We start from the raw sequence: 25,315 nt of genomic DNA, 5'->3' as shown, positions 1-25,315 counted from the left end.
AATAATTCATTGAATTTATTGCTCACACAAATACATATTCACCACCAACACTTGCACTTTCTCTAAACCTGGTTTGGTTTCGAGTTTTAGTCCAGGGTGAAATAACACTGTTGCTGACCCTCATGGAGATGAGCTAAGAAATATTGGACTCAGGTTTTGAGGATATGCCGCCCTCTGCTGCTCAGATAGTTTGACACTCCCATCTCACAAGGTTGAATTTCTCTGCAAGCTAGTGAGAGATGACCAGGTAAACAAATGCTCATGTAACAATACATATGATGGCAGAAAGGTTAAATACAGATGAGAAAGCTTCGTCTTATTTGTTTTTTCAAAGGAAATGATCCTCTGAGTTTTTCATCGACGGATCCTATACTTTGGCTTGTTTGGGACATGAAAACAGAAACTAGGATGTTGATCCAATTTAATGCAGGACCATCCCAAATTAGAGAATAAATTACACTGTTCCTTACTGAATCATTATTGTCATGCACTCATTATAGTAAAATGCATTGTTGATTATTTTCTAATTGATTTGGGACAGCACATTATCATGGCAGAATGTAGTGAATGTTTGCCATGTTGCAGATAGTAAATTACTACATGTGTCCACATCACACACTTAGCATAAAAGTCCACATGCTGGTCGATGTTGAAACATTTCTGAGTATTTACCTCCACCTACTGGAACATTTGCAAACTGGAGTTCCTCAAACCACATCCTGAATGCTGGTGTGTGCAAGCGCAAACCATACACCTCCACACACAGTCATGTCCAGCCTGAAACCGACATTTTAGGAAACCAAGGCCAACAATAACAAGAACTATGGAAACAACTTAATGCAAAAACATGTTAAAATCCTGAGACACAGTGTACGACTGAACACATTTCCACAAACCTGAAAGCAACATTGCATCAAAGCTCTAGCTGTATATGCAAAGACTACATTACCTCAGCCATTAAATAAAAATTGCAAAAACATAATGTGCACAAGTAATACGGAAAAACATTTTAATATAAAATACTGTAGAAGGTCACAAGACTACATGTTTAGAGCACATCCTATGTTTGTCATGATGCAAATACTTCCTCTTTGTTCATGGTTGGCAGGACAATATACCTACAAATTCTGTATGACATGGAAACCAATACTTTACCTTAGTGAAAGTGCTTTATATAAAAAATTAGTGGGTGTCCTTGCTTATTAAAAAAAATGTTATATACAAGTACAAAACACAAAGACAATTTATAGCACAAACCTTTCTGAAACAACAAAACTAAAATCTAAGCAAAACACCCAAAACTGGCAATAGACACGTTTTTTTAACTCATGATTATAAAGATAATGTTGATTGCACAATGTACTGGCTGTAGAGTAATGACATTATTAACATTAAGATTGGTACCTTATAAGCCTCGCTTTTCATTCTGCAAATCTCCTGGGAAAATGAAGGCTTGGTTTAAGGCACAAAGCTGTTAAAAATAAAATGCAGTGTGTCCTGTGAAGTGTTGCCAGCTGTTTGTAAATGAAAGAAGCCAGCACTAGCTCCAATAGTCGCTAGATAATGACAAAACTGTCGCAATGTCATTGCGCATCATTTGCATAAAGCTTTGTAGTTGAGTCGTTCGGAGAGACTTCTGTTGGCAGAAAAGCTGTGGACATTATAATGCTCTGCAGCATTCAGAATTCATTATAATAACATGTATTTCAAAAATATTTCTTGCTTCTTTCCAAGTCAATAACTTTGTTGTTAATAGTAGGCTCTGAGGAAAATGAAAACATTGGTAACGCTGGGAAGGGAGGGGGTTAAAAGTTGTCTATTGCCACTTTAAGGGCCACAATACAGTTCTTTTCAGACAGGATTCTTCCGTACATCAATTAATGAATTGTTGGAAGTCAGTGGTCCAATGTTAAGGCTGGAACGCCGCGACTCTCTGCGAGACTTCACCACAGGCATTGGGACCGGCCCGCCCCAGGACCCCACCCCAGTTTGAACTACACGGTTAACGGGAACGTCCCCCGCTGCCTGGAGCCACAGCTCCTCCATGACAGCAGGTTCCTCTGTGGGGAGAGAGGAGCGCCTCCATGTGGACGGGAGGGGAGTGTTCACCAGCTCACGCATTTCCTCCCGGGACCTGCAGGCCTGGTCCGGGCTCCTGCCCCCGCTGCTGTCCTCAGGGAAGCGGGTCAACTTCTCCATGCTGCCAACGCCTGCTGCTCTTCCATCATATGCTACATCGAAGGACAACACGTCAAAAGGAGAGTTAGAGCCGTCAGATAGGAATGCTACTACATGGGACTTACTGAATCAAAACCAATGTTAAAATACAGATCTGAGGGCTAAATATCTGATCAAAGAAACAGAAAGCCAAATAACATTCCTGCAAGCAAATTTACCTTAGACGGCAGTGATGGAAATGTAATCGATTAACTTAAGCAATATACTTAAGTCAAATGTTTGTGAACTATTTACATTTTGAGGCAACTTCTTACTTCTTCTGAACATTTCAGAAAGAAATGTTGTGTTTTTTTACTTAAACACATGTATCAGACAGCTGCAGCTACTGGTTATTGTTTTTGTATTAACATTTCACATAGAAAGCCTGCGAAAAGTAAACTAAAATCTTAACGATGATACATTTATGAAGTTAGTATTAGCTCATGCTGCTGCCTTGCTTAATTTGCATCTGTTTGGAGTGTGGGTTGTGCATGTCCTCAGAAAGGAAGGAAATGCGTTGTTATGGTTAAAAAGCAAGAATACCTTCAACCAGAGTCTTCTATTCAACAACACAACATATTAAAGATGTAACTTCAGGCTTTAGGAAAGTTGGGGATATTTGAACTATTTTTTACCTTCTGCCATTTTAAAGAGTACGTTTTTTCTTTTGAGAAAATAACAGGCGGATTGGTGGATAAAGAAAATAATAATTAGTTTTAGCCCAAAGGAAAGATGTATCCTGTTTCCTCAGCAATACACCAGTGAAGCTTTTCCCACAGGCACAGAAGCTGATATGAATCTATGTAAGGATCTGAGGGTAACAAATGATCTTAAAAAAGTGGATGTGCCTCAGGATATGTGGAAGTATATTTGCACTCAAGTCATTTTTTTTGGCAAGAAGCAAATTATAGCTTGGATAGCCAAAGCCATCTTGCTGGAAGCTGTAAACACAATGATTATGTAATCATACATGTTAAAAGCAACAACACTTTGATCTGATAATACTTGTACCTTTAATATGCTCCTTTGGGTGGCTGCCTGGACCACAGAGCTCCCTGAGTTTGTTGCTTAGTTCCAGGTTTGCTGCTTTGTAGTGGTTCAGCTCCATGCTGAGGTTATGGATCCATCCTTCATACTGCCGCTGCCTTCCTGCCAGGCCCTCGTCTATTTGGTCTGTGGGGCACACACCATAGTATGCACATTTTGATTATTTTATAAGTTGATTATGTAAATAATGTAATACAAAATAAAAAATATTTTCTAACACAAAAATGGAACTTGACTTTTCGCATTACCTTCAATTTCAATTCTACCTGGTAACCTTAAATATGTCCAGTTTAGACCAGAGTGATGATTTTATAATATGTTTTATGGTGGTGCAAGCACAAAAACACATGCAGGAAACCTTATAATTTAGTGAGAGACAATAAATGTATTTTTAGGCCATGTGACCCGCACCTCGACACTGCTGCAGTAAGAGCTGCACACTCCTCTCGTGCTCCTTCTGCTGCTGTGTGAGCCGGCGGTCGGTGTCCAGCTGGGTGCGATCCAGAGCGTTGTCCAGCCACTGCACCAGCTTCTGCTGCTCGTCCAGCTGCATCTCCAGCTCAGCCAGGGCCAGCTGCAGCTTACGCTCCTCCTCACGCAGAGTCACCACCTGCAGGAAACAGCAACACTGTTCAGCCTGAATATTGCTGAATGTATTAAGAGTCTTATCCAACAAGGTGTGGCACTGCTCAGCTTTAGGAAGGAGTATGGTCGTTTAATGTTATTGATGTTCAAATAACATTAGTGTGGTGTGATCAACCAGCCAGCTTTTCGATTGAAAGTAGTACATATCGCATTTTGTAATGGTTAAGTAGGCCGGAAACTCTTTTTATTTGTGTACAGACCTTGTCGAAGTACTTGCACAGCAGAGCTCTGGTCTCAGAGGCCGAGAGGTAACTGAGTTTGGCCATAAGGTTCATCTCCCACTGGGAGAGCATACTGGCAGAAGCCCTCAGCTGTCTCTGTCTCTGAGTGATGGCCTCATTTTTGTACTCGATGGCGGCATCCAGAGCCTCGATCGCCTCATCCAACTGGAAAAGTGTTCGCTCCTCCTTCAAATGTCAGAGGGAACAGATGGACTTAATTAGAGTGTGAACATTCAGTCAAAAACAGACACTATCACCGATTTGCTACGGCTAGTCATATTTCCTAATAGTGCCATGTAAGTCCTAAATTCAGGTTTGTTGAACAGAAATATCTCTTACTTTGAAATACAATTATATTCCTCTTGCACATATTAGAAAAGCTATCTGTACCATAACAAAACAAAAAACAAATCCTATCCCTTCTTATATAGGTCTTTTTTTTCTGTTGGTACTTAAACCCCAGAGTGATATCTGACCTCAGGTGAGAGCAGGCTGCCCTGCCGCAGCTTATCGTCCAGCTCCACTCTCTGTTTGAGCAGGGAATCTTTCTCTTGCCGCAGGTTGGAGATCTCCTGACGAATCTGTTGTGAGTCTTGAGCACTGCTGCTGCGAAGTTGTCCATTCCTCTCACTCAACTCTTGCTCAAGTGACTCAATGCGCCCCGTCAGAGTCACCAGGTTTTGATTCAGTGCCTGGGGAGAAAATGAGTTAAAAAATGTTCAGCATGTGCTTGTTTTCTTTGTCACTGAATTGAGTTGTTTGTGGTTGTTTATACCTGACTGGAGCGAAGCCTCTTTGTCTCCAGTCCGCTGCGTTCCTGCAGCAGGGCTTCCTTCTTGGCCAGGATTGTTTCTCGTTTAGTGAGCTCTCCTTCCAGATCTTCCAGTTCCTTCCGCTGGCCCAGTACCCGCTCCATTTCCTCATCCAGCCACCGTTTTTGTTCTTCAATCTTCTGCTCACAGAGGGTCAAGACACAAAAAGCCAACCGGTCAGGCGGAAATAGAGACACAGACACACAAACTGAGGATGAAGGGGAATGACAGCCCAGCAAGAGAAATGTAAGGCACCAAAATGACAAATGTGACACATTTTCAGGGGTGTTTTAAAGCAGTTTGTTTTCTATAAATTCAAAGTGATTAGAGAAATAATCTCCATGAGGTTTCCACCTGTTGTTCTTCCAATGAGATGACAGAGCCGTTACTGCCGCTGCGTCTCTGCCTCTGAAAGGCAGCGACCTCCTCTGTCTTTATCCTGAGGATCTTCTGCTGCTGCTCATTTTTAATCTCAAGTTCCTAGAGAAGAGATGGAGAGGAGGAAGAAAGGAAGATAAACATCAATTGCAGTATATGCTTTCCTACAAACCATTGCCAGACATTTGGACGTGGCCGGGATGTATTTTCTCCGAAATAAATAGTGATTTGCAATGAACTACAACAAGCTTGGTTCTAAATGTAGTAATTGGGAATTAAAAGCAAAACAAATAACAACACATCTGTGGCTTGCTGGATTTATAATTCAACGTGTAAAAGTAATGTAGCGGTTTCCTGATACTGTGCATTTAAATCATATTAAATATTTGTAATTAGCTACCCGACACAATGACTTAATGAGCCTTGGTTTTCTGATAAAACACCATTTGAAAATGTATACAAAATTATTATTTTGCAATATGTAGGGATGAATCAGTCCAACTCTTATACAGCACTGATACTTTGGGTATCAGCCGAGGTACCTTGACTCTGTGGGTTCTTCTTTGCATCTCGGTCTCCAGACGTCGTTTCTGCTGACTCTCCTGGCGCAGCCTCTTCTGCAGCTGCTCCTGCTGCGTCCTCATGCTCTGAACGCTTCGCTCCAGCTCCAACACTCGCCGCTCGCTCTGGGCAGGAAGGTTAGCGAGGCGAGCGGTGTCCCTCTGACGCTGACTGAGAACCTAACACAAAACCATACACGTTTTCAATTTCAGAAGGTCAAAACAAACATATAAATAAAGAATAGTGCAGTATCTTTTGCTGTATTTGCATATCAGAAAAAGATCATTAGTTTTAAAAAAGCATCTTAGCACAACATTATTCTTTCAGATTAGGGCAGAACAATTATTGGGAATTTTATTGAAAAAGCAATATTTTGACTAGTGTGATATCTGAATCACAGGAGGCAAAATCTAACCCAACAACACCATTTTTAAAGTATTGTGGTATTGCAGCTCATTTTTGGGCCTATTAATTCTACAAACTTCCGAAAAAGGATTGTTGAAAACTAAAATAATGATGTGAAAATTAACACTCTCTCCGATATTTTGAATCACACAGCAATTTTGATATCAGTCAAACAAATCACACTTCTATATTTTATCTAAATCCTGGAACCCTACATCGAATATCAACTCAAATCAGCATCATGACCTCCTAGTTGTTTTGCCTATGTATAACAAGGTAAGGCCTATGTAATGTTGCATTGTTGGAGAAGCCTGTGACATAAGATTTTCAACGACATAATTACTCTGTAGCTATGTTAGTTTGACAATAAAGAACCTTGAACCTTGAACCCTTGAACCTTGAATATAAGGTATAAATACAGAGGTGTGGCAGTCAAACCTGGACTTTGCTCTGAGCAGCAGCTATCTTCCTGCGACATTCCTGAGCTCTGGTCTTGTCCGATGCGCTGACGTCCCTCTCTTGCCTCTCCAGATCCTGCAGCTGCCGTTGGGCCTCCTGCAGCTCCTGTCGAGCCTGAACAGCTTCACGCTCCAGAGCCGTGATCTTATGGCTGTACTGCTTGTTCAGGGCCTGAGCATCCTTACCTAAAAAAAAAATGTGAGGTGTAAAGACACAAAAGAAAACCTTTATTTGGAAAAGATTTAGCCAAGGAAGGAAACAAAATGGGAATTGTTACCCGTTTTGACCAGCTCCTTGATGAGTTCCTCCTTCATACGGATGGTGACAGAGAGCTCCCTGATCTTCTGTTGTGCCTGAAGAAGACCCCTGTCTGAAACACCTTCAAAACTTTTCAGACTTTCACGCACAGATGTCTCCCCAGCACTGGAGTTGGCTAAACAGAGATTTGAGAGAAAACACTGGAGGTCAGCATGGTGGTATCATGAGGAAGGTGACCGAGCTTCAAGAAGGCAGACAGGGTTCAAACCCTTCTGTGAGATCTTCCTCAAGTATCATCACAGATCGTTACGCCCTATATGGTTTCTCAACTTCTATTTGGGTGTAAACTGGCTGATGTGTGAACATTGAAACCCCATGTGGAGACTAATAAAAGGAAGCAAAAAACGACGTACATGCTTTTCTGGCTAAACAGCGGTGCTGGTCCGGATAAGGCAGAGAGATAAGACCTCTAACACCCACTGCTGGTGCTCCTGACAGCGCGTTCCTCCTGGTCCAGGTCATGTTCACCTGTCTGACAGAATTATAAACATTACACATATATTTCACACACATAACATGATCATATGTGCATGTATTTTTTGTTTTATCAACACTCGATTTAAATAGTCTAAGTTGCAAGCCATGATTTCTTAGAAACACAACGTACTGGCGTCTCTCCAGGCTGAGCTCGTAAAGTCTGGCCTCTTCTTCTTCTTCTTCTTCTGTGTCCTCAATCTCTGCTCCTCTTAGGTTCTCCTGCTCCTCATACAGGCCACCATCCTGATCACCAAACATCCCATCACCAAGATAGCCCACTGGACTGATCTGCACACACAAATAAACCCACAGATCAACACATTGGGAAGCTACATCATACTTCTATTTCTTACCACTTTACCTTAAACATCCACACAAGACCATAGGCCAAAGAACTAGCTGCTTGGTTACCTGTCTGTGTTTGCCTCCATTCTGACTGTGTCCCAGGGAGCCGATAGGGGCTGTATGAGGCCGGGGTCTCAGGTTATGGCCCAGGCCCGTCAGCCCTGGAGTGGACAGCAGACACTGCAGCTCTGCTATCAAGTCCTGTTGCTCCTGCAGCTTATCACTCTGACACAGAAGAAAATGAATCAAATAAGTAACAAATCGTCAACAAAGCAAAAACTTGAAGTGAAAATCAGTCCATTACGATATTATATTATAATCAGGATCATCGCACCTCTCCCTATCTGACCCTACCCTGTTTTGAACAAGTACATAAATATGTCATGCCATGATTACTCTGGGAAAAACTGCCCTAATGGGAAAACAGTATTATAATTGCTCTGCATCTTACCTGCTGCTTGTATTGCTCCATAGCGTCCTCCAGAGCAGCTAAAAAGTCTGTGTTCTCTCCCTCCAGCCGCTGGATTTGTGCTTGAAGCATGTCCATACTTTCCTCTTTCTCTCCATGCTCAAGGCTCCACCTCTCCTCCGCAGCCTCTGGATCCTGAGTTAGTAACACATACAGTTACATATTTGTGGTGTGTACCTAGGGTTATGACTAAAACATTTGAATAAAGAGACAGACCTGGTTCCTCACAGAGGGCCAGCCTCTCCTCAACCCAACAGTGTCTTCATTGGAGCTGTTCTCGATGCCGCTGTCAGGTCCGGAGCCCGTGGTCAGTCCGCTGCGCTCCTCCTCCACTGAGCACAGCCACTCCTTCACTCTCAGACTCTGCTCTGCACTCAGAGCCCCTTCACTCTGCAGCTCCCGCAGCAACCTGGGATATATTTAAAATAGAATATGTGAAGGAAGGCAGCACCTCTTTAACATACAATGAATGAAACTCAAGGAAAACTCATGTCATAGTCATGCTGAGAGACAAGTAACTCTCCAGTGAATGAAGCCTCATCAAGATGATACTGCCTGTAGCTTTATGCCACCAAACATCACTGTTTGCCAGAGAGGGTGCCATGTTTTACATATAAAAAAAAACAGTTAACAAAGATATCCTTTTATTTTAGCAGAGAGCTACACTCGATAAAATATAAAGTCATAGCCGGTCTCTGGCTGTATCTAAAATACAAAGGCAATGTTGATGAAAGGAGGAAATATGGCATTACAAAGGTATAGCTTTTATTTCAATAGTTTTTTTTAATGTCAGTAGAGTTGTATCACAAAAAGACATAAGCTACTATATATTGAGCTTTGGCTGAACAGATACTCTAATACTTGTTTGTAGGATTTGGCCTCCTAATGGAATTTTCCGTTTAATTAGGATATATTTTTGAGAATTAGTAAAGTTAATATTATGGAGTTTGAGTACCATTGTTTTAAGGAAATAACTTGCACACTGGGACCAACGGCTTATACATATACTGTACATAGTAAATCACAAATGATCTTACCAAGTATTCATCTTGCACAATCAATGTGCTCTCACCTGTAGGCAGTGTCTGTGCACGTCCTGTAGTGGGCGCTCTGAGCCTGCAGTCTGCTGATCTCTCCCTCTCCAAGTCGAGGTCTCCTGCTTGGATCCGCGTGAGAAATGATGCGGGTCTCTGAGCGCTGGCGGTTTTCGAGGGCTCTGCGAAGGGCTTTTATTTGTTGCTCCAGCCCTTCTACCCTATCAGGCTCACGCTTGCAGTTGACCGTCGCCCGGTTCTGAATATTTCTGGCCCTTGTGGCGTAGTTTAGTGTATTCAGGCTCTCATCAAAGTCTGACGAAGAGGGGCTGATGCAGGCAATCATCAGGGTTTTTGAATTTCCTCCCAAAGAGTCTTTTAGGATCCTGGGTGAAACAAGGATTATATGATCAACATAGTAGTAATGCCTAAATTATAAACAACATCACACGTAAGCAAATGTAAACACTGTTAAATCCTGCACTGCTGCAGTAGTATATCAAATAAATGAGTATTTCCTGAGCTTATTAAAATGTACCTTGTGATTTTAGAATCCCTGTATGGTATGTGTGAGCCTTTCCTCTTGGGATCTCCGAGTGCTCCGATAACATTTCCCAGAGCCAGAAGTCCGCTGTTAATCTGGATACTCTCTTTCAGTCTCTCGCCGGTGTTTCCCGTCTTTAAGATGCGCTCTGACCCCGCGAGGTCAACAAAGTGGAACTTGGAAGACAACATTTGCGGTCCAGAATTTGCAGCAGTCCCATAAAGACGAGAGGCTCCCCGGCGCTGGTCCATATACACGGTAAAAATGGTGTGTGACCGGCTGGAGTTCTGATTCATCTGGGTTGCACCAGTGTGCCTGGCTGTGTTTCCTGACTCTAGTAAACTTAACACCTCATCAAGACCCTCCACCTCGCACTCCTTCACGCCATACAGAACTATGAAGACAGAGAGACAAAAAATGTAAAGCAGAATAATTCATAAATCAACAGTCAAAAGTAAAATGCTATTCAATATCACAACGACAAAGAGATTCTCAAAGTCAAATCCGGCTGTCAATTTTGTACCAATGTTGCCTTTATCCTCCCGGATGAGGATGTCCTTGCTGGCAGTCTCCACTTCCAGCAGGTCGTTGAACTCCTCTTTGTAGACCTCCAGATAGGAGACGCGGACAGAGAAGTCATTGAGGTCATTTTCATCCAGCAGCTTGAAGACATCTGCAACAGCCCTGGGGATGATACCCTGCTCCTCATCTCTAAAGGAACCTACAAACACAATTAGAAAACAAACAATTGGCAACAACTTGTCAGAGTAAAACTTGATTAGAGCAGTGTGTACTTTGTTGGACAAGACCAACTAATGTGCGATTTACTTTATGGCCTATGCAAAAGGATTTAATGTTTAAACTGAGCTTTAATACAGAATAAACTTAGCTGACAACAATTGAAGTGGACATTGGATGAAATAGATCAAATAAATCACTTACAGATATTAGCTTCCCCGATGGTGTAAGTCTTGCCTGAGCCTGTCTGCCCATAGGCAAACACTGTGGCATTGAAACCTTGAAAGAAGGCATCTATGAGCGGCTGAACAGACAAAGAGTAAACATTGTCTTGGCAGCAAGTTTCTTCAAAAAGGTAGTCGCAAAGAAAGTGTCTGTCGTGACCCAGAGTAACACGACACAGCTCCGAGTCCACGGTGATGCAGCTCTCGTGGCAGTGAAGAAGCTCTTTGGGCAGCAGGGGACGCACTCGGACAGCTACTTGAACTGCAGAATAATCCCCTCTGCCTTGGCCACTGGGCACCTTGGGAGACATTTCTGCTGCCCCGCTGAAGCTCTTCTGGATTCCTCTGCTACATGTGGATCATCTTAGTGGCAATGGATAGAAATCCTCTTTCACCAAATTCTTCGTCAACACCCCATGTTATCCGGCTGAATGATTTTAAATGGTTATAAGTGAGAATGTGATTAATTAGCAAGCAATGAACAAAAGTAGCAGCTCAAAATTAAATGTAAAACCATATTCTAAAACACACTTTAACCTACAATAAAAAATTGCGATATGGATACATACTTTAATAATGCAATATCAAAAATTGTATATATGATAGTAAATAGCCTGAAAAGAAAAAAAACAGAAAGGCGTTACTGATTTTGGTATTGATTAAATACCTGATAAATCAAGATACTTCATCACATTGGTTTTTCTGTAGACCCGGCCTGCCTATTGCTTGACCTCGGTATGATTATGTTTTAAAAATCTATACCAAATAACCAAATACCAAATGTACAGCCTTACATTTTCTCATCTTCTAGATAATATGGCCTTTCTCAGTTGAAAAGTTAACACTGTATAGGGATGTTTGCATGCATGTTATTGTGTAGACATACAGGGCATGTGTTTATTTTTGTTTCTATGAAAATACAGGCATTTCAGGGTTATGATGTTAATACCTGTAATGCAAAGTTGTAACCCAACCTGGGAATGCCTAGCTTTTAAGCGAAAAAGACGTCAAAAAGACGTGAGGTATACATTTTAGTTGTTTGCTTTGAAGAGGTGGCCCTGCAGCCTTATACAAACACACTTTGATATGCTTAATTATAGGAAACATTAAATACAACTGAGGTTTCTAAAATATGGATTTAGATTTATTAAGTAACGGATGATTAGAAAACTGATGAGATGACTTAGCCTTATGCTAACGCTACTACACAGTGATATGCGAGACAACATCACTTTATATCAAACTCCTTAAGTTTCAGACTATCTTCCCGTTAGGAAAGCTTGTTTACTTTCACTAGGTTTCTTAACTTTACGTAAAAAGACGAACACCATCATTATAGATAGCATTTTTAAAACACCATGGTCCCATAAAGTTATCTTGGCCATGTTAGCAACTTAGATTACCGTTATCCACAAACACACACACATGGAGACTCTTTTCTTTTACTTGTAAGACATATTTTCACCAAATCTCCCACGGTGGTTTGCTCGCCTGTTTCCCAGATAACTTCAGCTAAGCTAAAGTTAGCAAGTTAGCCAGAAGTCCGAACAACAACATCAAAACATGGGGATGAGGCTGGATATCGTGCTCTAGAGGGGCAACTGAGATACATGATCCCCTAAGAGATACAGCATGGACTGATGTGGTAAGACCTTACAACCATTAACAGTTCACACAACTTACTTTTTAATGTGGCAGAAATCACACCGCGGATTTAGGATAACACTGGAGGATTTTTGGGAGTATGGAAGTTGAGGGGCAGTCAGGGGGGAGGAGCCAGAAAGTTAGAGCTGAATGTTGGGTGTGGTCTCCACCAGAAAGCATCATGGCTGCAGAGAGCAGTCTGGTTGTTCTTTTTAATACAGTTTATTACACATACATTTACTAGCGAAAGTTAAGGGGTTTTCCTTTAAGATTGTGCATCACAAACAAACGTAGAGAAATAGATGTGAAAATATTAGACAAAATAAATACAACAAAGATGCTATTTCCTTTTTTTGTCTCCCTTAATAACAAATGTAGGCCTACTGTTTGCAAGACTGAACAAGATAGTATTTGTTTTGTGGTTGCCTCTAACATAACATTTTGAAAATGTTCAAAATGTTAATATATCCACCTGCTCCACCTGTTAAAAATCTGCTCAAAGATTGTTGGTCAACCCTGTCAGAGACTCTATGACTAAGCCTATCATAACAACCTAGTGAGGCTGTCCAATAACATAATCTCTGACCCAAACCATGTTCTGAACAGTGAATATGAACTGCTACCATCTAATCGGAGATACAGGGTCCCACGATTCAATAAAGTCAGACTGAAGCACTCCTTTGTGCATCAGTCAATCCTCTCAGTAAATACAGAGCTAAATCCCAGATCAAATGCACGCTGAAGGCTCTTTGAGCAGCTTTTCTCTCACTGATTGTGCTGTTATGTTAAATGTTTGTTGTTTGTGTTTCATGTATTTGTGTCTGGATATTTGTCTGTTGATGTTGGACATGGAGCTGCTGTGACGCAAGTCAAATTTCAGACCTGATCTGACAAATAAAGTAATATCGTATCGTATCGTATCGTATATAAATAAGTCTGCAAAACAGCATATTATCAATTTTCAATACCACCACTTGTTTTGAATATGATGGAGACAATAACTTGTTAACTTTTTTTTCAAATGTTGTAAGATACATTTAAAATCATGATTTAAAATAAATCAGCATTTTGACATGTCTTGTGTATCTTACCTTGAGCCCTCTGCAGGTAAAGTTCATAGAGAGAGACATCAACAATATGTAATGATGAATTGCAAAATAACTAAGATCACACAACACAAAAGGAGATATAACAGGAGTTTATCACAACCGCTGATTTCAAATAGCAGTGTCTTTTGTAATTGTCCGCACAAAGATTACAATATATTCTCTACTGAGTAGCAAAACACTTTAAAGGTCACCAGATTTTGGCCACTTTATGATGTCATAACGATTTTTTTGGCTTGATTTTTTTTTAATGGTTACACAAGCCATTAGCTTATCACCTGAATCCTCCTTCCTTACTGCTGCACATGTGTTGTCAAGTTGGTGAAGATGTTTCTTCATTTTCATGTGTTGGCACATTTGTGTTTTTATATTTGCATTGTTTTTGAGAGTGCAGCACATTTCTCCTAATGTAAGTGTTTGCACCTGTCGGCCACCTCAGTCTATAGTGTTTAAATATAACCCCTGTGTGTGCTTAACATATAACCCAGACTCAGAAATGTAATTCTTCATTTGAAGGCTTACACTTGCCATAACTTGAATATGCAATTTGTTTCTTCTGTGCATCTTCTTAACAACCCTAACCCTAAAAAGACAATATACATAACCAAGTATTGAACAGAGTAGAACTGGGCAGCAGGGGGCAGTGTAACATCATGGATTAAAAGTACACAGAACACACACAGGCTTTTTTTTCTTTTGCAATGGATTTTAGATGTAAACACAACAATAAATGTACTCATTGATAATTGAATGTGCAGTATTTGTGTAAAAAATAAAAATAAAATGTGATGTTTTATTGGTGCAAAAGCACATCAAGTAATATATTTAAGATTTGAAAATTAGGTCCCATGTCCCAAATCCCGTCTTCGGTATAGAACAGGGAAGATTTGCTTTTCTGACCACATCAACTGTGGGCACTCTTGGCAGGCCTCTCTCCAATCACCTGCGTGCCCACATTAAATGGCCCTCAGCCAAACTGGCTTTGGAGTCCTGTCTGCACTCTCCAGAGCCTCTGCAGACTCAGTCACACTCTCCTTTGTTCCATTAGACTTCAGAGGAGACCGAGGTATTCCCTTTCAAAAGTAAGTACCAGTGATAACCCAGCCTGCTGTCAAAGATAGTGTGCTGGTTTCTTATGACCGTAGCTCACAACCAGACTGAGATCAGGATATTGATTTCAGTCCTCGTACACACTGCCAGCACTCATTAGGATGGTTTTTATCTGTATGGTGTGACTCAGCCACATTGGCGAGAGCTGAAGAGAAAGGATAGTGGATGGAAATAGAGGAGTGGGGATAGAAGGAAGAGAAGGTGGATGTAATATGATAAGGTAGAGCAGGGAGGAAAAGTGAGGACAGTGAGTGAGGGGTTGTAAGGTGAAACAGCACAGTCAAAACACCAGATTTGAGACCAGGGTCTATCAGGCAGACTTTCTGAGAGCCCAGTTTGTATTGATGTTTGTTATGTACCATGGCTGGATCTCACACAAGTAATGCAGAATAAAAACACATAAATTATAAGCTGTAGATGATACGAAAAGGGTTGAATTTTTAATTTATGGGGGGACAGGGGTTGAAAAAGTTCATCGTTAGTTCCTGATTCACCTCTACCTTAGTCTCCCATTAAAACAGAAGAGGCAGCAATAGAGTGAGAACAGTGAGAGGTCTATTCTTCGGTGGTAATAAAGACAGCAGATTTTAATTCAGCTTGCAACCCTCAGGGACTGGCTGGCGTGAATCGTCTTCCATTCAGCCCTCTCTATTCAGCCATCACTCTCTGTCTGCCTCCCTATCTCTACGCATCTTTTTTCTTCACTCAGCGTGCAATCTCGTTTAAGGATCCCCCCGCCCCCTCAGCTGTGTCCTCTGCGAACCTCTGCCACAGTATGGAGCCCCCTTCTCCCACTAAAGACACCCTGTTTGTCTCCAGTGAACCTACACTTTGCCTCACTGTGCTACAGATGCACTTCTGTGTGGTTTCTTTTTCAGACAGTTGTGTAACGCAGAGAAGTAGATGGCTCCTACAGCACAGAGGTGTCACATTTCAGCACACTTAAAAAAATATAAACCTCCTCTCAAAGGGAAAATCATCACACGTACCTTAGCTGCTGGGTGAATGTGCATTTTTCTGTGTGTACTTGTTGTGCAAATTGAAACGTTGGAGTTATTCATGCACTGTAAGAACACAGTGGCTCTTTGAGCAGCCTGTCTTTGGCTTTCTGTCTGCTGAACAGCACCGCTCTGTACTGAGAGAACTGAAGTGTTTTGCAAAAAACCACAGCTCACATATATCACTGCTATATATATAAACCATTTTCTTAACATTTTAGGCTTTGGCAAATAAAGAACTTTTAAAATGTTATGTGAGGTTTTAATCATTTTATTATAGATGTGTAGAACCAGAATATAAATAAAATATGATCGTAAATACAATTATAAAATCTTCACACGTCATCAATACATATCCAGCATACGTAACATTAATGTCAACATAGCAGAACTTTCATTGGCAAATATAGCACTTTCCTTCAGGTTGAACTGACTCTAATGATTTTTAACTGTTTGCTACATCATGTAATTAACCTTTTACAAATCATACACTCATGTCTTTATTCGTGCAATAAATATGTTTCAGATCAGCAACAGCACACTAGATATTCACCATCCAATAAAGAGTCCTTGGCCTAATCCAAACAATGCTTTTGTTTGGCCTTTGTGCTCTTAGCGTGATTACAGGTTCTTCCCTATCTTTTTAAAACTCATACTGGGAAACAAACATTGTGACTTTGGTGATGTACCTCCCCAGCTGGACTCGTCTCTCCAGCTCGCTCATCTCAACGTCCGCCTCCAGCGTGGCAGGGCCCTGCACAGGGCTCACCAGCATCAGCTGACCCGTCAATCGGTCTGAACGCTGGACTGTGAAGTGCCGCCGGGTTAGCCTTCCCCCCAGCAGGGAGAAGCGAAGCGTGTCACCAATTGGACGTAATGCTGAGACCCTGAACATGACGCGAGGAGCCGACAGGTTGGACACAACAGCCAGGTAATGGTAGGAGAAGGAGTTCGGTGTCTGAGAACATGCCTTGTTGTCCAGAGGACAGGGGTTACGTTCACAACGCCTGGAAAAAGAGTTTATGTTAAATGATCAACCAAGATAATAATCAAACATATTATACTGTCAATGTTTGAAAGGTCCCATATTGTAAATATTTATCTGTTTTTTATTTTATTTAAAAGCTGGTCATGGTGCTATAAAATACTGTGTAAGTATTGAATCGCTCAATCCAAATGCTCAGCAGCCAATATTCAGAAGCTGTGGCTTTAAACAAAGACTTTGGTAAAACACAACAATACTATATATATGAAGAAAATACCACTACAATGTTTTGAAGAAATGACAGTGAAGACACAACAAGAGCGCAGATGCACTGACCAATCAGAGCAGACAGTAGGAGTTAAATATATTTTTTTGATTATTAAGGTTCTAAAAACCTCCTACTGATAGATCTCAAATGAAAACTCACACTAAATTCTTACAATGCCAGTGAATTTAGATGTAAAAAATGGTTAGGTAAAATGCTCACATAGGGGACGTCTTGACATATGTTGCATGAGGGATTTTTGGGCAGTCCACACGGACACACTGGAAGCCACCATACGTGTTAATGCACATCTGATCCTTTGTGCAGTTGTTTTGTCTGGTGGCACACTCATCAATGTCTGTGAAGAAACATCAGCATAGTAACACAATTATTAAACAGAAAAGTTGGTTGAGATTTTATAATTTTTTTAAGTATCGTTTAAGTACGTTTTGATGAGACTTTCTATTATATTTTGAATGAAAGTAACCCAGAATATAGCAAGTATGATATATATAAAAACGGGACAATGGATAAGATGTTACAATGTTTTTAATCTTAATATTTGTTAACAAATGTTTGTATTACATAACTGTTTTATGGATTATTTTATGTTGAGAGCGAATAAAAAAAAAGAAGAGAGAAATAAAAGTGAAACAGAACAGGAAAACACACCTTTACAGCTGCGTCCATCGCGGGTCCCATTGTATCCGACAGGGCAGGTACAGCGGTAGCCTCCAGCAGTGTTAACACAAGAGTGTAAACACAGTTTGCCAGCCTGGCCATTATGGAACAGCTCACATTCATCTATATCTAAAAGCCAACAATGCAAACAGTTAACATCTCACAAGGAGACATAAATGTATGGTTTAGTCACAGCTTGGGCAGGTGTTAGTCGTACCAGTGCAGATGTTGCTGTCCCTGCCAGAGATGGTGTATCCTGCCTCACAGGTGCAGTGGGTGGTCCCCTGTATTATGCTGCAACGTGATGGACGAACAAAGGGCCCAGTGGTGGCAGCAGGCAGGGTAACAGCAGCAGCGGTGTCTGGGGAGGTGGCGGCAGAGGTGTTTGTCATGGTGACAAAGACTGAATGAGGGGGACAGGAAAACAGAAAGGTAAGCAGTTAAAGATTGGGTTTTCCTTCCCTGATTCCCCTCCAATCAACATATGGAAATTATGGAACCTTTCATATATTCACACATATATCATAGGTTGTCATATTTTTTAGAGCTGGGCTAATAGATAAGCTGCGCTTATATTACAGTGTGAACATTACATCGTTTGTCCACTAGAAAAGTTTAGTTTTCAGCTCTCCCACTTTGCACTGTACATAATATTGTCAACATTATTCACAAAACTAAAGGAATCCTTTCAGCAAAATGTTTGGATGAACTTTGGTTTTATGTGATATCTTATGGCCCGTCCACACGGCGGCGTGCGTTGAAGCTTCAACGCTTCTGCCCATTCACTTTGAATGGGGTGACGTCACGTTTCGCCGAACTGCATTGTGGGAGCGAAGCGTAGCTTCAGAAGCGTTGCTCGCTGCAAAAGTTGAGCAATGTTCAACTTTTGAAGCTTCGGCGGAAGCTTCAGCCAATCGAATCATATGCCAGTACAAGCTCTAGCCAATCAAACCACGTGCTTGTGTGTCCGGGGCGGGAGATTCATGTGATTGGTTGTTGGTCGAGTTTCAGCACCCCCCGCCGGCAAGCTTCAACGCACGCCGCCGTGTGGACGGGCCGTTACTGTCAATATTGATATCAGCCTCAAAAATCCAGTACAAAAAGAATAAATAGAACCTCAGTGATCTAATGAGCAACATAGAATTCTGAACAGTAAATTAGCGTGGTGATATAACATGAATGGAGATGAACAAAGTCAAGTTCAGAGATTCACAGACCCCCCACCCACACCAAGAAGCAGACCAGACTCTGAACCAGCATCGTCTTGGACTTCAGAATGTAATTAATTAAAAAACACTTTGTGGTATGTAGCAATGGCTTGTGTTGGCAAGCCAAACCCACAGCCAATATAATCCCCTTTAGTAGACTAGGATGATTTGAATCCTAGCATAACAATTTATGCTCTTTTTGTTACATATATCATCCATTACTATGGTATGAAAACATTTGAAGGAACCTGATAACCAAACTTCAGGTTTTAAGTGGAAGTTGGTGAAGCAAAAGTACACCACCAACATGTGTGTGTGGTCTGAGTATGAACTGTATTATACCCACATGTTGGCAGAGGGCTCTGACAGGTAGCTCCGGTCCAGCCTTTAGCACAGATACAAGAGAACTGGTTCACTTCATCCACGCAAGTCCCAGCGTTCAGGCACGGAGACGACGCACACTCATTGATGTCTGGGGGTAAAGACATAAAGGAGGGTTATACGAGGAGACTCCATTGCTACATTTAATATTTTTGGAGGTGATACAAGGACATCTGGAACTGAATATCTTTGATGCTGAAGAGTGGGTGACATCTTGCATGTTAAAGAGGGAATACGGCTCAAATGGAGCAGATGAGTTAATGTTAGCGTAGGGTTATCCCTGGTCTTGATCAAACAGCCTTTGAGCTGTTATCTTAAAGTCAGCGAGCTGTCAGAGGACATAGAGGTTAGAATATCATATGTCATGGCATTCAATGAGCTCTCTGGACAACAGCCAGAGTACATAAAGAGGAAATATGATCATGGGTCACATATGAAACATATCTCTACATAGAAAAACGTTGGTGACATGCATGATGCACAAAAAGAGGAATGGCAAAAGAGAGCAGGAGAGGGCAAGGTTACAAAAGGACGATGACAGGGTTGTTAAAGTGATCATAGGGTTAGATAACAGGATGAGTGATCAGGGTCAGGGTGAAGAAGAGGAGGGACACTGGTGGAAAGAGGATGAGGAGGAGACAGTGAAGACCAGCCAGGGAGCAGAGGATCAGTGCTAGTCTCTCACCCCGGCAGGTAGCCTGGTGGCCGCTCCAGCTCAGGCTCTCCTGACAAAACCGGCTCTCAGATCCCACAAGTTCATAGCCAGGGTCACACAGAACGTGAACCTCATGACCTACGCTGTGGGACTTGCCAAGCTTCCTCCCATTGATTGGCACGTCAAGTTTGGGGCAGGTACCTGAGAGGAATAAAAAAACAGAATGGCAGATATTTCAACAACTTCCATTTGAATGCATTCATGTTTCTGAGGGTTTTACTTACTGTTGGTGGCTCTTGTACTCTGCTTTCCAGCACTGCTCTGCAACAGGTTTATTTTCTTTTTCAGGTTGCGAAGACTCTGCATGTATGTGGCTTCATGGGCTGAGAGAAGTTTCTGGACTTGCTTCAGAGAGCCATGTAATTCCTGTCTACCAGGGCAGTCCTGGAAAAAAACAGAGGATGACTAATGTAATAAAGTGCTGATTATCTTTCACAAGAACTTCTTCAAAGCTGTGAATTACCTCACAAGACCAATCGATGTTAGAGTATGAAATATAAAATTGAAAGTATTGACACGTACTGTAATTCTATGTATAATTTCATTCAATGGGTTTTATCTGATTTAGATTTTTGTTTTTAGGAGGTTATTGCCTGCTGTTTTACTGAATTGATGAATACATAAGAGCTACTCCTCACGTTAGTTAAAAATAAATCTTTCCACATAAAAGATGCCGGACTACAAGCCGTGATTTCATTGATGTATGTTCTTCCCATTTCAAATCAAATCAAATCAAATCAAGTTTTATTTATAAAGCACATTTAAAAGCGATTTTTGGTCGAGCCAAAGTGCTGTACATGTAATAAAAACACATTACTACAATCACAATAATTTAAGACACATTTAAGACTCAAAATGATGTAATAGATTTTAACAACAAAACTCTTTATTTTTTTGATTGTTCAGACTTTCAAAAAGCTGTCACCCAATCTGAATCACACTCAATTATGTGGCAATTTATTTCTTTGCACTTTTCTCTATGATTTAAATGATTCAGCAACATGGTCACATCACATAAATTACACTGCCTGGTTTTTTATGTCTGCATAGTGACAAATACTGAATTGGCATCACCTTCAACTCCTATGAATACCTGAGGTTAATTAAAAGTACTCCTTGAAAAAAAGGTTATACTCCAAAATAAGCAGCTCCACAGTGCATGTAAACAAATGAAATTCTGCTGAAGGAGTCCCTTGAAGGCCTGTGCAGAGGGCGACAGAGGCTGGGCTGTTATACGAGCGATTAAACGCTGCAGGATCAGAGCATGTTTGGCCACTGTAAGCATTTGCAAGCAGGAACCTCCTCCTCTCAAAGCTAGATACTGTAACTCAGTTATAAAAACAGAAACACTCTCTTAAAATTGTGATGTGGTTTTTAGGTGTGACCCCGCGTTGATGTTTAAAATCGTCATTACATAAACCTATGTAACTTCCATATGTCATTTAGGTGGTTTCAGGGTTCGGGGTCAGTCAGTCGGGTATAAACGCCCACAGCATAAACATCACCTGTGTTACAACCTCTCTTTCTATTGGCTGCTGGGGCGAGGGAGTGGCAAAGACTTGTTTGTCCTCTTCAACTGCGTCATTCTACGCCCTCTGCCCTGCCCTCTTACGCATGTTTTCAGACAACCAATTAGTGTTTGCGTCCAGCCAGGGTTATGTAAGAAGGGTCAATATTTGTTGAAAACACCTTTCTGATTTGGACAGAACTGGGGTTTGGCGAGGCTTCAGTCAGCCGGGAAGGGAGGCTGGTGTTTATAGCGTAGTTGTCAAAGGCCTCTTTCTGCCTGTGCTCAGCGGCATTTCACATGGCTTCATGTTAACTTGGTAACAGTGTGTATGAGGCACTGGAGCGCAAGATGACAGTAGGACTATTAAATATAACCAAATGATCAACTTTAATGCTTTTGGTTCTGTAGTTTGTCTGTATATCAGCAGCATTACTGAAAAAAATACCGCCCAGATCTTCATGAAACTTAGTAGAAGGGTGAAAAGTTACATTCGGAGCGGATATGAATCACATGGCAGATACACACATTTTTTAAACTTTAAATAACATTGAAAGATGCATTTGGCGGGGTTCTGCGCCCTTTCAGTTGAATGTGCAACGACTTTACTACCTTACACATAAAGTCATAACTAACCATCCCATATTCTACAACATGCTGGCCATCTCTCAGTAACACACACATGCACAGACACAGACATGCATGAAACGACCTAAAAGCAGTCATTCACAGGCAGATGTTGATTTATGGAAACATTTAACAGGAATGCTAAATACAGTATATTTAGTATATTAATGAAATTGTTCCTGAGGCTTGCATACAATATGAAAGTGACCCAAGGTGTGATCTCTCAAAAACTGTATGAATGAAGCCAAGCAGTTACATTCACAGAAGGACTTGTAAGGTTACTCATATCTGTCATTTTTGTCTTCTGTCAGCAATTGGTGAGGCTTTAAATGTATTTAACTGAAATAATATCCTTAGATATAGCTCCACTGCATTAGCCTGAGACATTGAATCACTCACCTGTCCAAAAGTAGGGTGTAGCGAGCAGAAACACAGCAAGGTGATGACAATCGGAGCAATCATGATTCCACTGATCCCAATCCAACTCACAGTCGACGATCAGTCCTCACATGTGGAAGAAGTCGCAGTGCTGTGAACTCTGAGTGCGTGCAGGGACTCCAGGTCAGAGAATGACCAGAGTGAGCAGTTGGAAAAGCTGCTCTAGAAAACCACTGAGGAATGTTGAGTTTACTCTTCAGGAGCCAATCAGGGAAAAGAGTCTTTAAGAAAAATGCGACCACATTTTATCCTTTTACTTAACTTGGTGCGCACTTCCTCTCCAGTCAGGGCAGCTTAGTTCATATCTTGTTTATAGAGAAGTGGAAGAAAACAGAGCTCAACAAACAAAGCTCTGGATCATGTGTTATTTGATAATTATGATTTTTTGATGTTTTGTGATGTTATTATTTGCCTGTTTACAGCAATAGTTACTTGTAAACATTAGATTAAATTTAGCAGTTAGACAAAAAAATACAAATATTGTAGAAACATTTTCTATCCAAGTTCTATCTGTTTAAATACAATTTATCATATAACTAATCTGAAAAGGATCTGTCAGCTCAATTTGAAATATGAATGCTGTTTTTGTGACCTTTAATCAACATGTAATGTAGAGAAGCTAAGCTGTGCCCTCTACAGGAATATCTTAATGCATGCATACTGTTTATGAGCTTGGCTGAACAAAATAAGACACATGTTTCTGAGGTTATAAATGTAAGGGTCCAAATACCTGACATGTCCAAATGATTATGATTAGGGCAGATATTACTATAGGAGTCAGGGAATACAAATGATATGTGAAGATGACAGGTACTAAATATTTATTTTCCATTTATATATTATTACTGAAGGGTGCTTACACTGGAGATATAAACCTGTACAAATCAACAATACCTTATTAAATCTTCCATATTCCACCACTATATGAATAAAATAATACCCAGCTGCTTTTTGCTTGTTGCAACTCTTTTGTGCGCATATGTAATACAATTTCTACTTCTTTTTATAGAATACTGTGAAGTTGCAATTGAGAAATATTTATCAGGTAGTCAAGGCCCATCTGTTCGGACTCACAATACCAAAAAGTAAATATTATATGGCTTCAAAATAACTTTTCAAGTTTCATTCTGCAAGATGTCTAAGTCATCAGCATCTCAATTTCTACAGGGTACAAAGGAACTGCAATCGCATCGATTTAGACAGACAACACCGCCTTTTTGGAAAACCAGTTAATTTAAATTGAATGGTAAATATGAGAGTGAGTTTGAAACTGAAGTATTGCTGCTGTAGAGAAATAATTTAGTGTGTAGATGGACTTCTGTCCTGAGTGCATTCAGCAGACACTGCTGCAGTTCAGAGAGTAATGTGGAGGCTCAGGCTGAAGCAGTGAGGAAGCTTACAGTGTTCACCTGAGAAATCATCTCAGTGGGTGGCCGAGTCAGACTGAGCCCAGAACAGTCTGTGTGCAAAGCTGTTGTTTGGCTCAGCAGGGTCAGACAGTACTTTACTGATGCAGCAAAATCAAGGAGATAAGAAAAATCTGGGCAGCCAGGGGACTGAAATACATTGAGCCCACAGGGGAGAGAGACGAGTGGGAGTCCATTGTGTCGCTCTGCAGTCATCTCCAGACTCTGAATCATCACAGTGTGCAAAGCATGATTCATACTTTCCACACTGGATGCATAAAAAAACATTGTCACCATGTCTAAACAGATGGCCGGGAGCTCTATCCTGTACCTCTCACAACTATCTTATCATTACGTACAATTACATTTCTGCCATCATGCTCAATTCCCTCTTTAAAAAATATATCACAAGACTCTTCTTGGATTAAAAGAAGAAATCCTGCACCCCAGCCAGTACATAGTATAGAAATAAAGCGTTGGAAGTGATTCATTGATGATGGACATTGGTCTCTCAAAACAAACCTCCCCTCTTTTAACAATCATAAACACTATTGAACAAGAGTTAAGCTCGCTTTTGTTATTTATTTTAGGAAATGATGACAGAGATGATTAAGCAATGCATGTTGTCATCAATGACTGACTGGCACTTTTCACACATGATTTTTGTGGTGGATAGTATTTACTTTTCAATGTACAAATACACTAGTATCTCAAAACCATACTATTATAGTGGTTTTGAGTAATTTATTTTGCATATTGTCATACTTTATAAAACTCTAGATACAAAGTTGCCTAAATGAATTTTACTAAATCATATGATGTCTTAAATGTAACTCTTTAATAGCTATTTAACATTTTAAATGAAAGACAAACTTAAGGTGTATGCCATGACCGTATTCCATGTAAGCGATATTACATCGTAATTTAAAAAAATACGAAATTAGCTGTCTTAACAAGCGTCTAAATGTGTTATGAAAAGCATAATAAATACATCTACTATATGGTATAATATGTTGTGGTTTTGTCAGGAAATAGCCTACCCTCCATTATAATGTTTATGATTCATTGTTCCTCCTCGTGCATCTTTGCACACATGCACTTCAACGCGTGCAGTGATCATTTGCGTTAATGTTCCATTGTTAAAGGCAATTAAGTATGGATTTTTTTCCCCAAAAAGAGGGATAATGATTTAATGAAACGTTAAAAGGTTAATTACGCTGTACCGTGAGTCTGCTTCAAGGATGATACATGTGCTCACCGCTGCAGCCCGGGGTGATGAGGTGAAAAGAGGGAGGAGAGGAGCGGAGGGAGGATAAAACCGAGGGCCGAGGGGTCACTTTAGTCGGAGAT

At 40.8% G+C, this 25,315-nt stretch overlaps 2 protein-coding genes across 2 annotated transcripts; both read right to left on the bottom strand.

The window, feature by feature from the left end:
* kif7 (kinesin family member 7) lies at positions 1-12,661 on the bottom strand. Its single transcript, XM_034117041.1, has 20 exons — positions 12,578-12,661; positions 10,875-11,321; positions 10,456-10,653; positions 9,927-10,326; positions 9,427-9,774; positions 8,571-8,763; positions 8,337-8,489; positions 7,952-8,110; positions 7,671-7,828; positions 7,417-7,535; positions 7,023-7,178; positions 6,725-6,930; positions 5,863-6,060; positions 5,297-5,422; positions 4,906-5,082; positions 4,607-4,822; positions 4,110-4,316; positions 3,676-3,874; positions 3,229-3,390; positions 1-2,231 (listed from the first exon to the last, which is right to left on the bottom strand). The coding sequence occupies exons 2-20, from the start codon at positions 11,203-11,205 to the stop codon at positions 1,852-1,854; spliced, it is 4,086 nt and encodes a 1,361-aa protein (XP_033972932.1). The 5' UTR covers positions 11,206-11,321; positions 12,578-12,661; the 3' UTR covers positions 1-1,851.
* A 3,352-nt stretch (positions 12,662-16,013) lies between these two features.
* On the bottom strand, positions 16,014-22,746 carry LOC117471616 (fibulin-7). Its single transcript, XM_034116734.1, has 8 exons — positions 22,521-22,746; positions 20,212-20,371; positions 19,958-20,128; positions 19,238-19,363; positions 17,901-18,086; positions 17,675-17,812; positions 17,225-17,360; positions 16,014-16,759 (listed from the first exon to the last, which is right to left on the bottom strand). Exons 1-8 carry the CDS (start codon positions 22,581-22,583, stop codon positions 16,396-16,398), a joined length of 1,344 nt encoding a protein of 447 aa, XP_033972625.1. The 5' UTR covers positions 22,584-22,746; the 3' UTR covers positions 16,014-16,395.
* Between the last annotated feature and the right edge of the window lie 2,569 nt (positions 22,747-25,315).

The sequence above is a fragment of the Trematomus bernacchii genome, unplaced genomic scaffold (assembly GCF_902827165.1).
Source record: "Trematomus bernacchii unplaced genomic scaffold, fTreBer1.1, whole genome shotgun sequence".
NCBI lineage: Eukaryota > Metazoa > Chordata > Actinopteri > Perciformes > Nototheniidae > Trematomus > Trematomus bernacchii.
The sequence above is the reverse complement of the archived record's forward strand: the minus strand, read 5'-3'. Positions and strand labels throughout refer to the sequence as shown.

Coding starts and splice junctions, on each gene's coding strand:
- LOC117471616 (XM_034116734.1), bottom strand. CDS start 22,583: ATGATTGCTCCGATTGTCATCACCTTGCTGTGTTTCTGCTCGCTACAC. Junction 20,129..20,211: donor GAGTACAAGAGCCACCAACA/GTAAGTAAAACC, acceptor TATTCCTCTCAG/GTACCTGCCCCAAACTTGAC. Junction 19,364..19,957: donor CCACCAGGCTACCTGCCGGG/GTGAGAGACTAG, acceptor CTTTACCCCCAG/ACATCAATGAGTGTGCGTCG.
- kif7 (XM_034117041.1), bottom strand. CDS start 11,205: ATGTCTCCCAAGGTGCCCAGTGGCCAAGGCAGAGGGGATTATTCTGCA. Junction 7,179..7,416: donor CTGTTTAGCCAGAAAAGCAT/GTACGTCGTTTT, acceptor ATCTCTGTTTAG/CCAACTCCAGTGCTGGGGAG. Junction 4,823..4,905: donor AGAGGCTTCGCTCCAGTCAG/GTATAAACAACC, acceptor TTTTCTCCCCAG/GCACTGAATCAAAACCTGGT.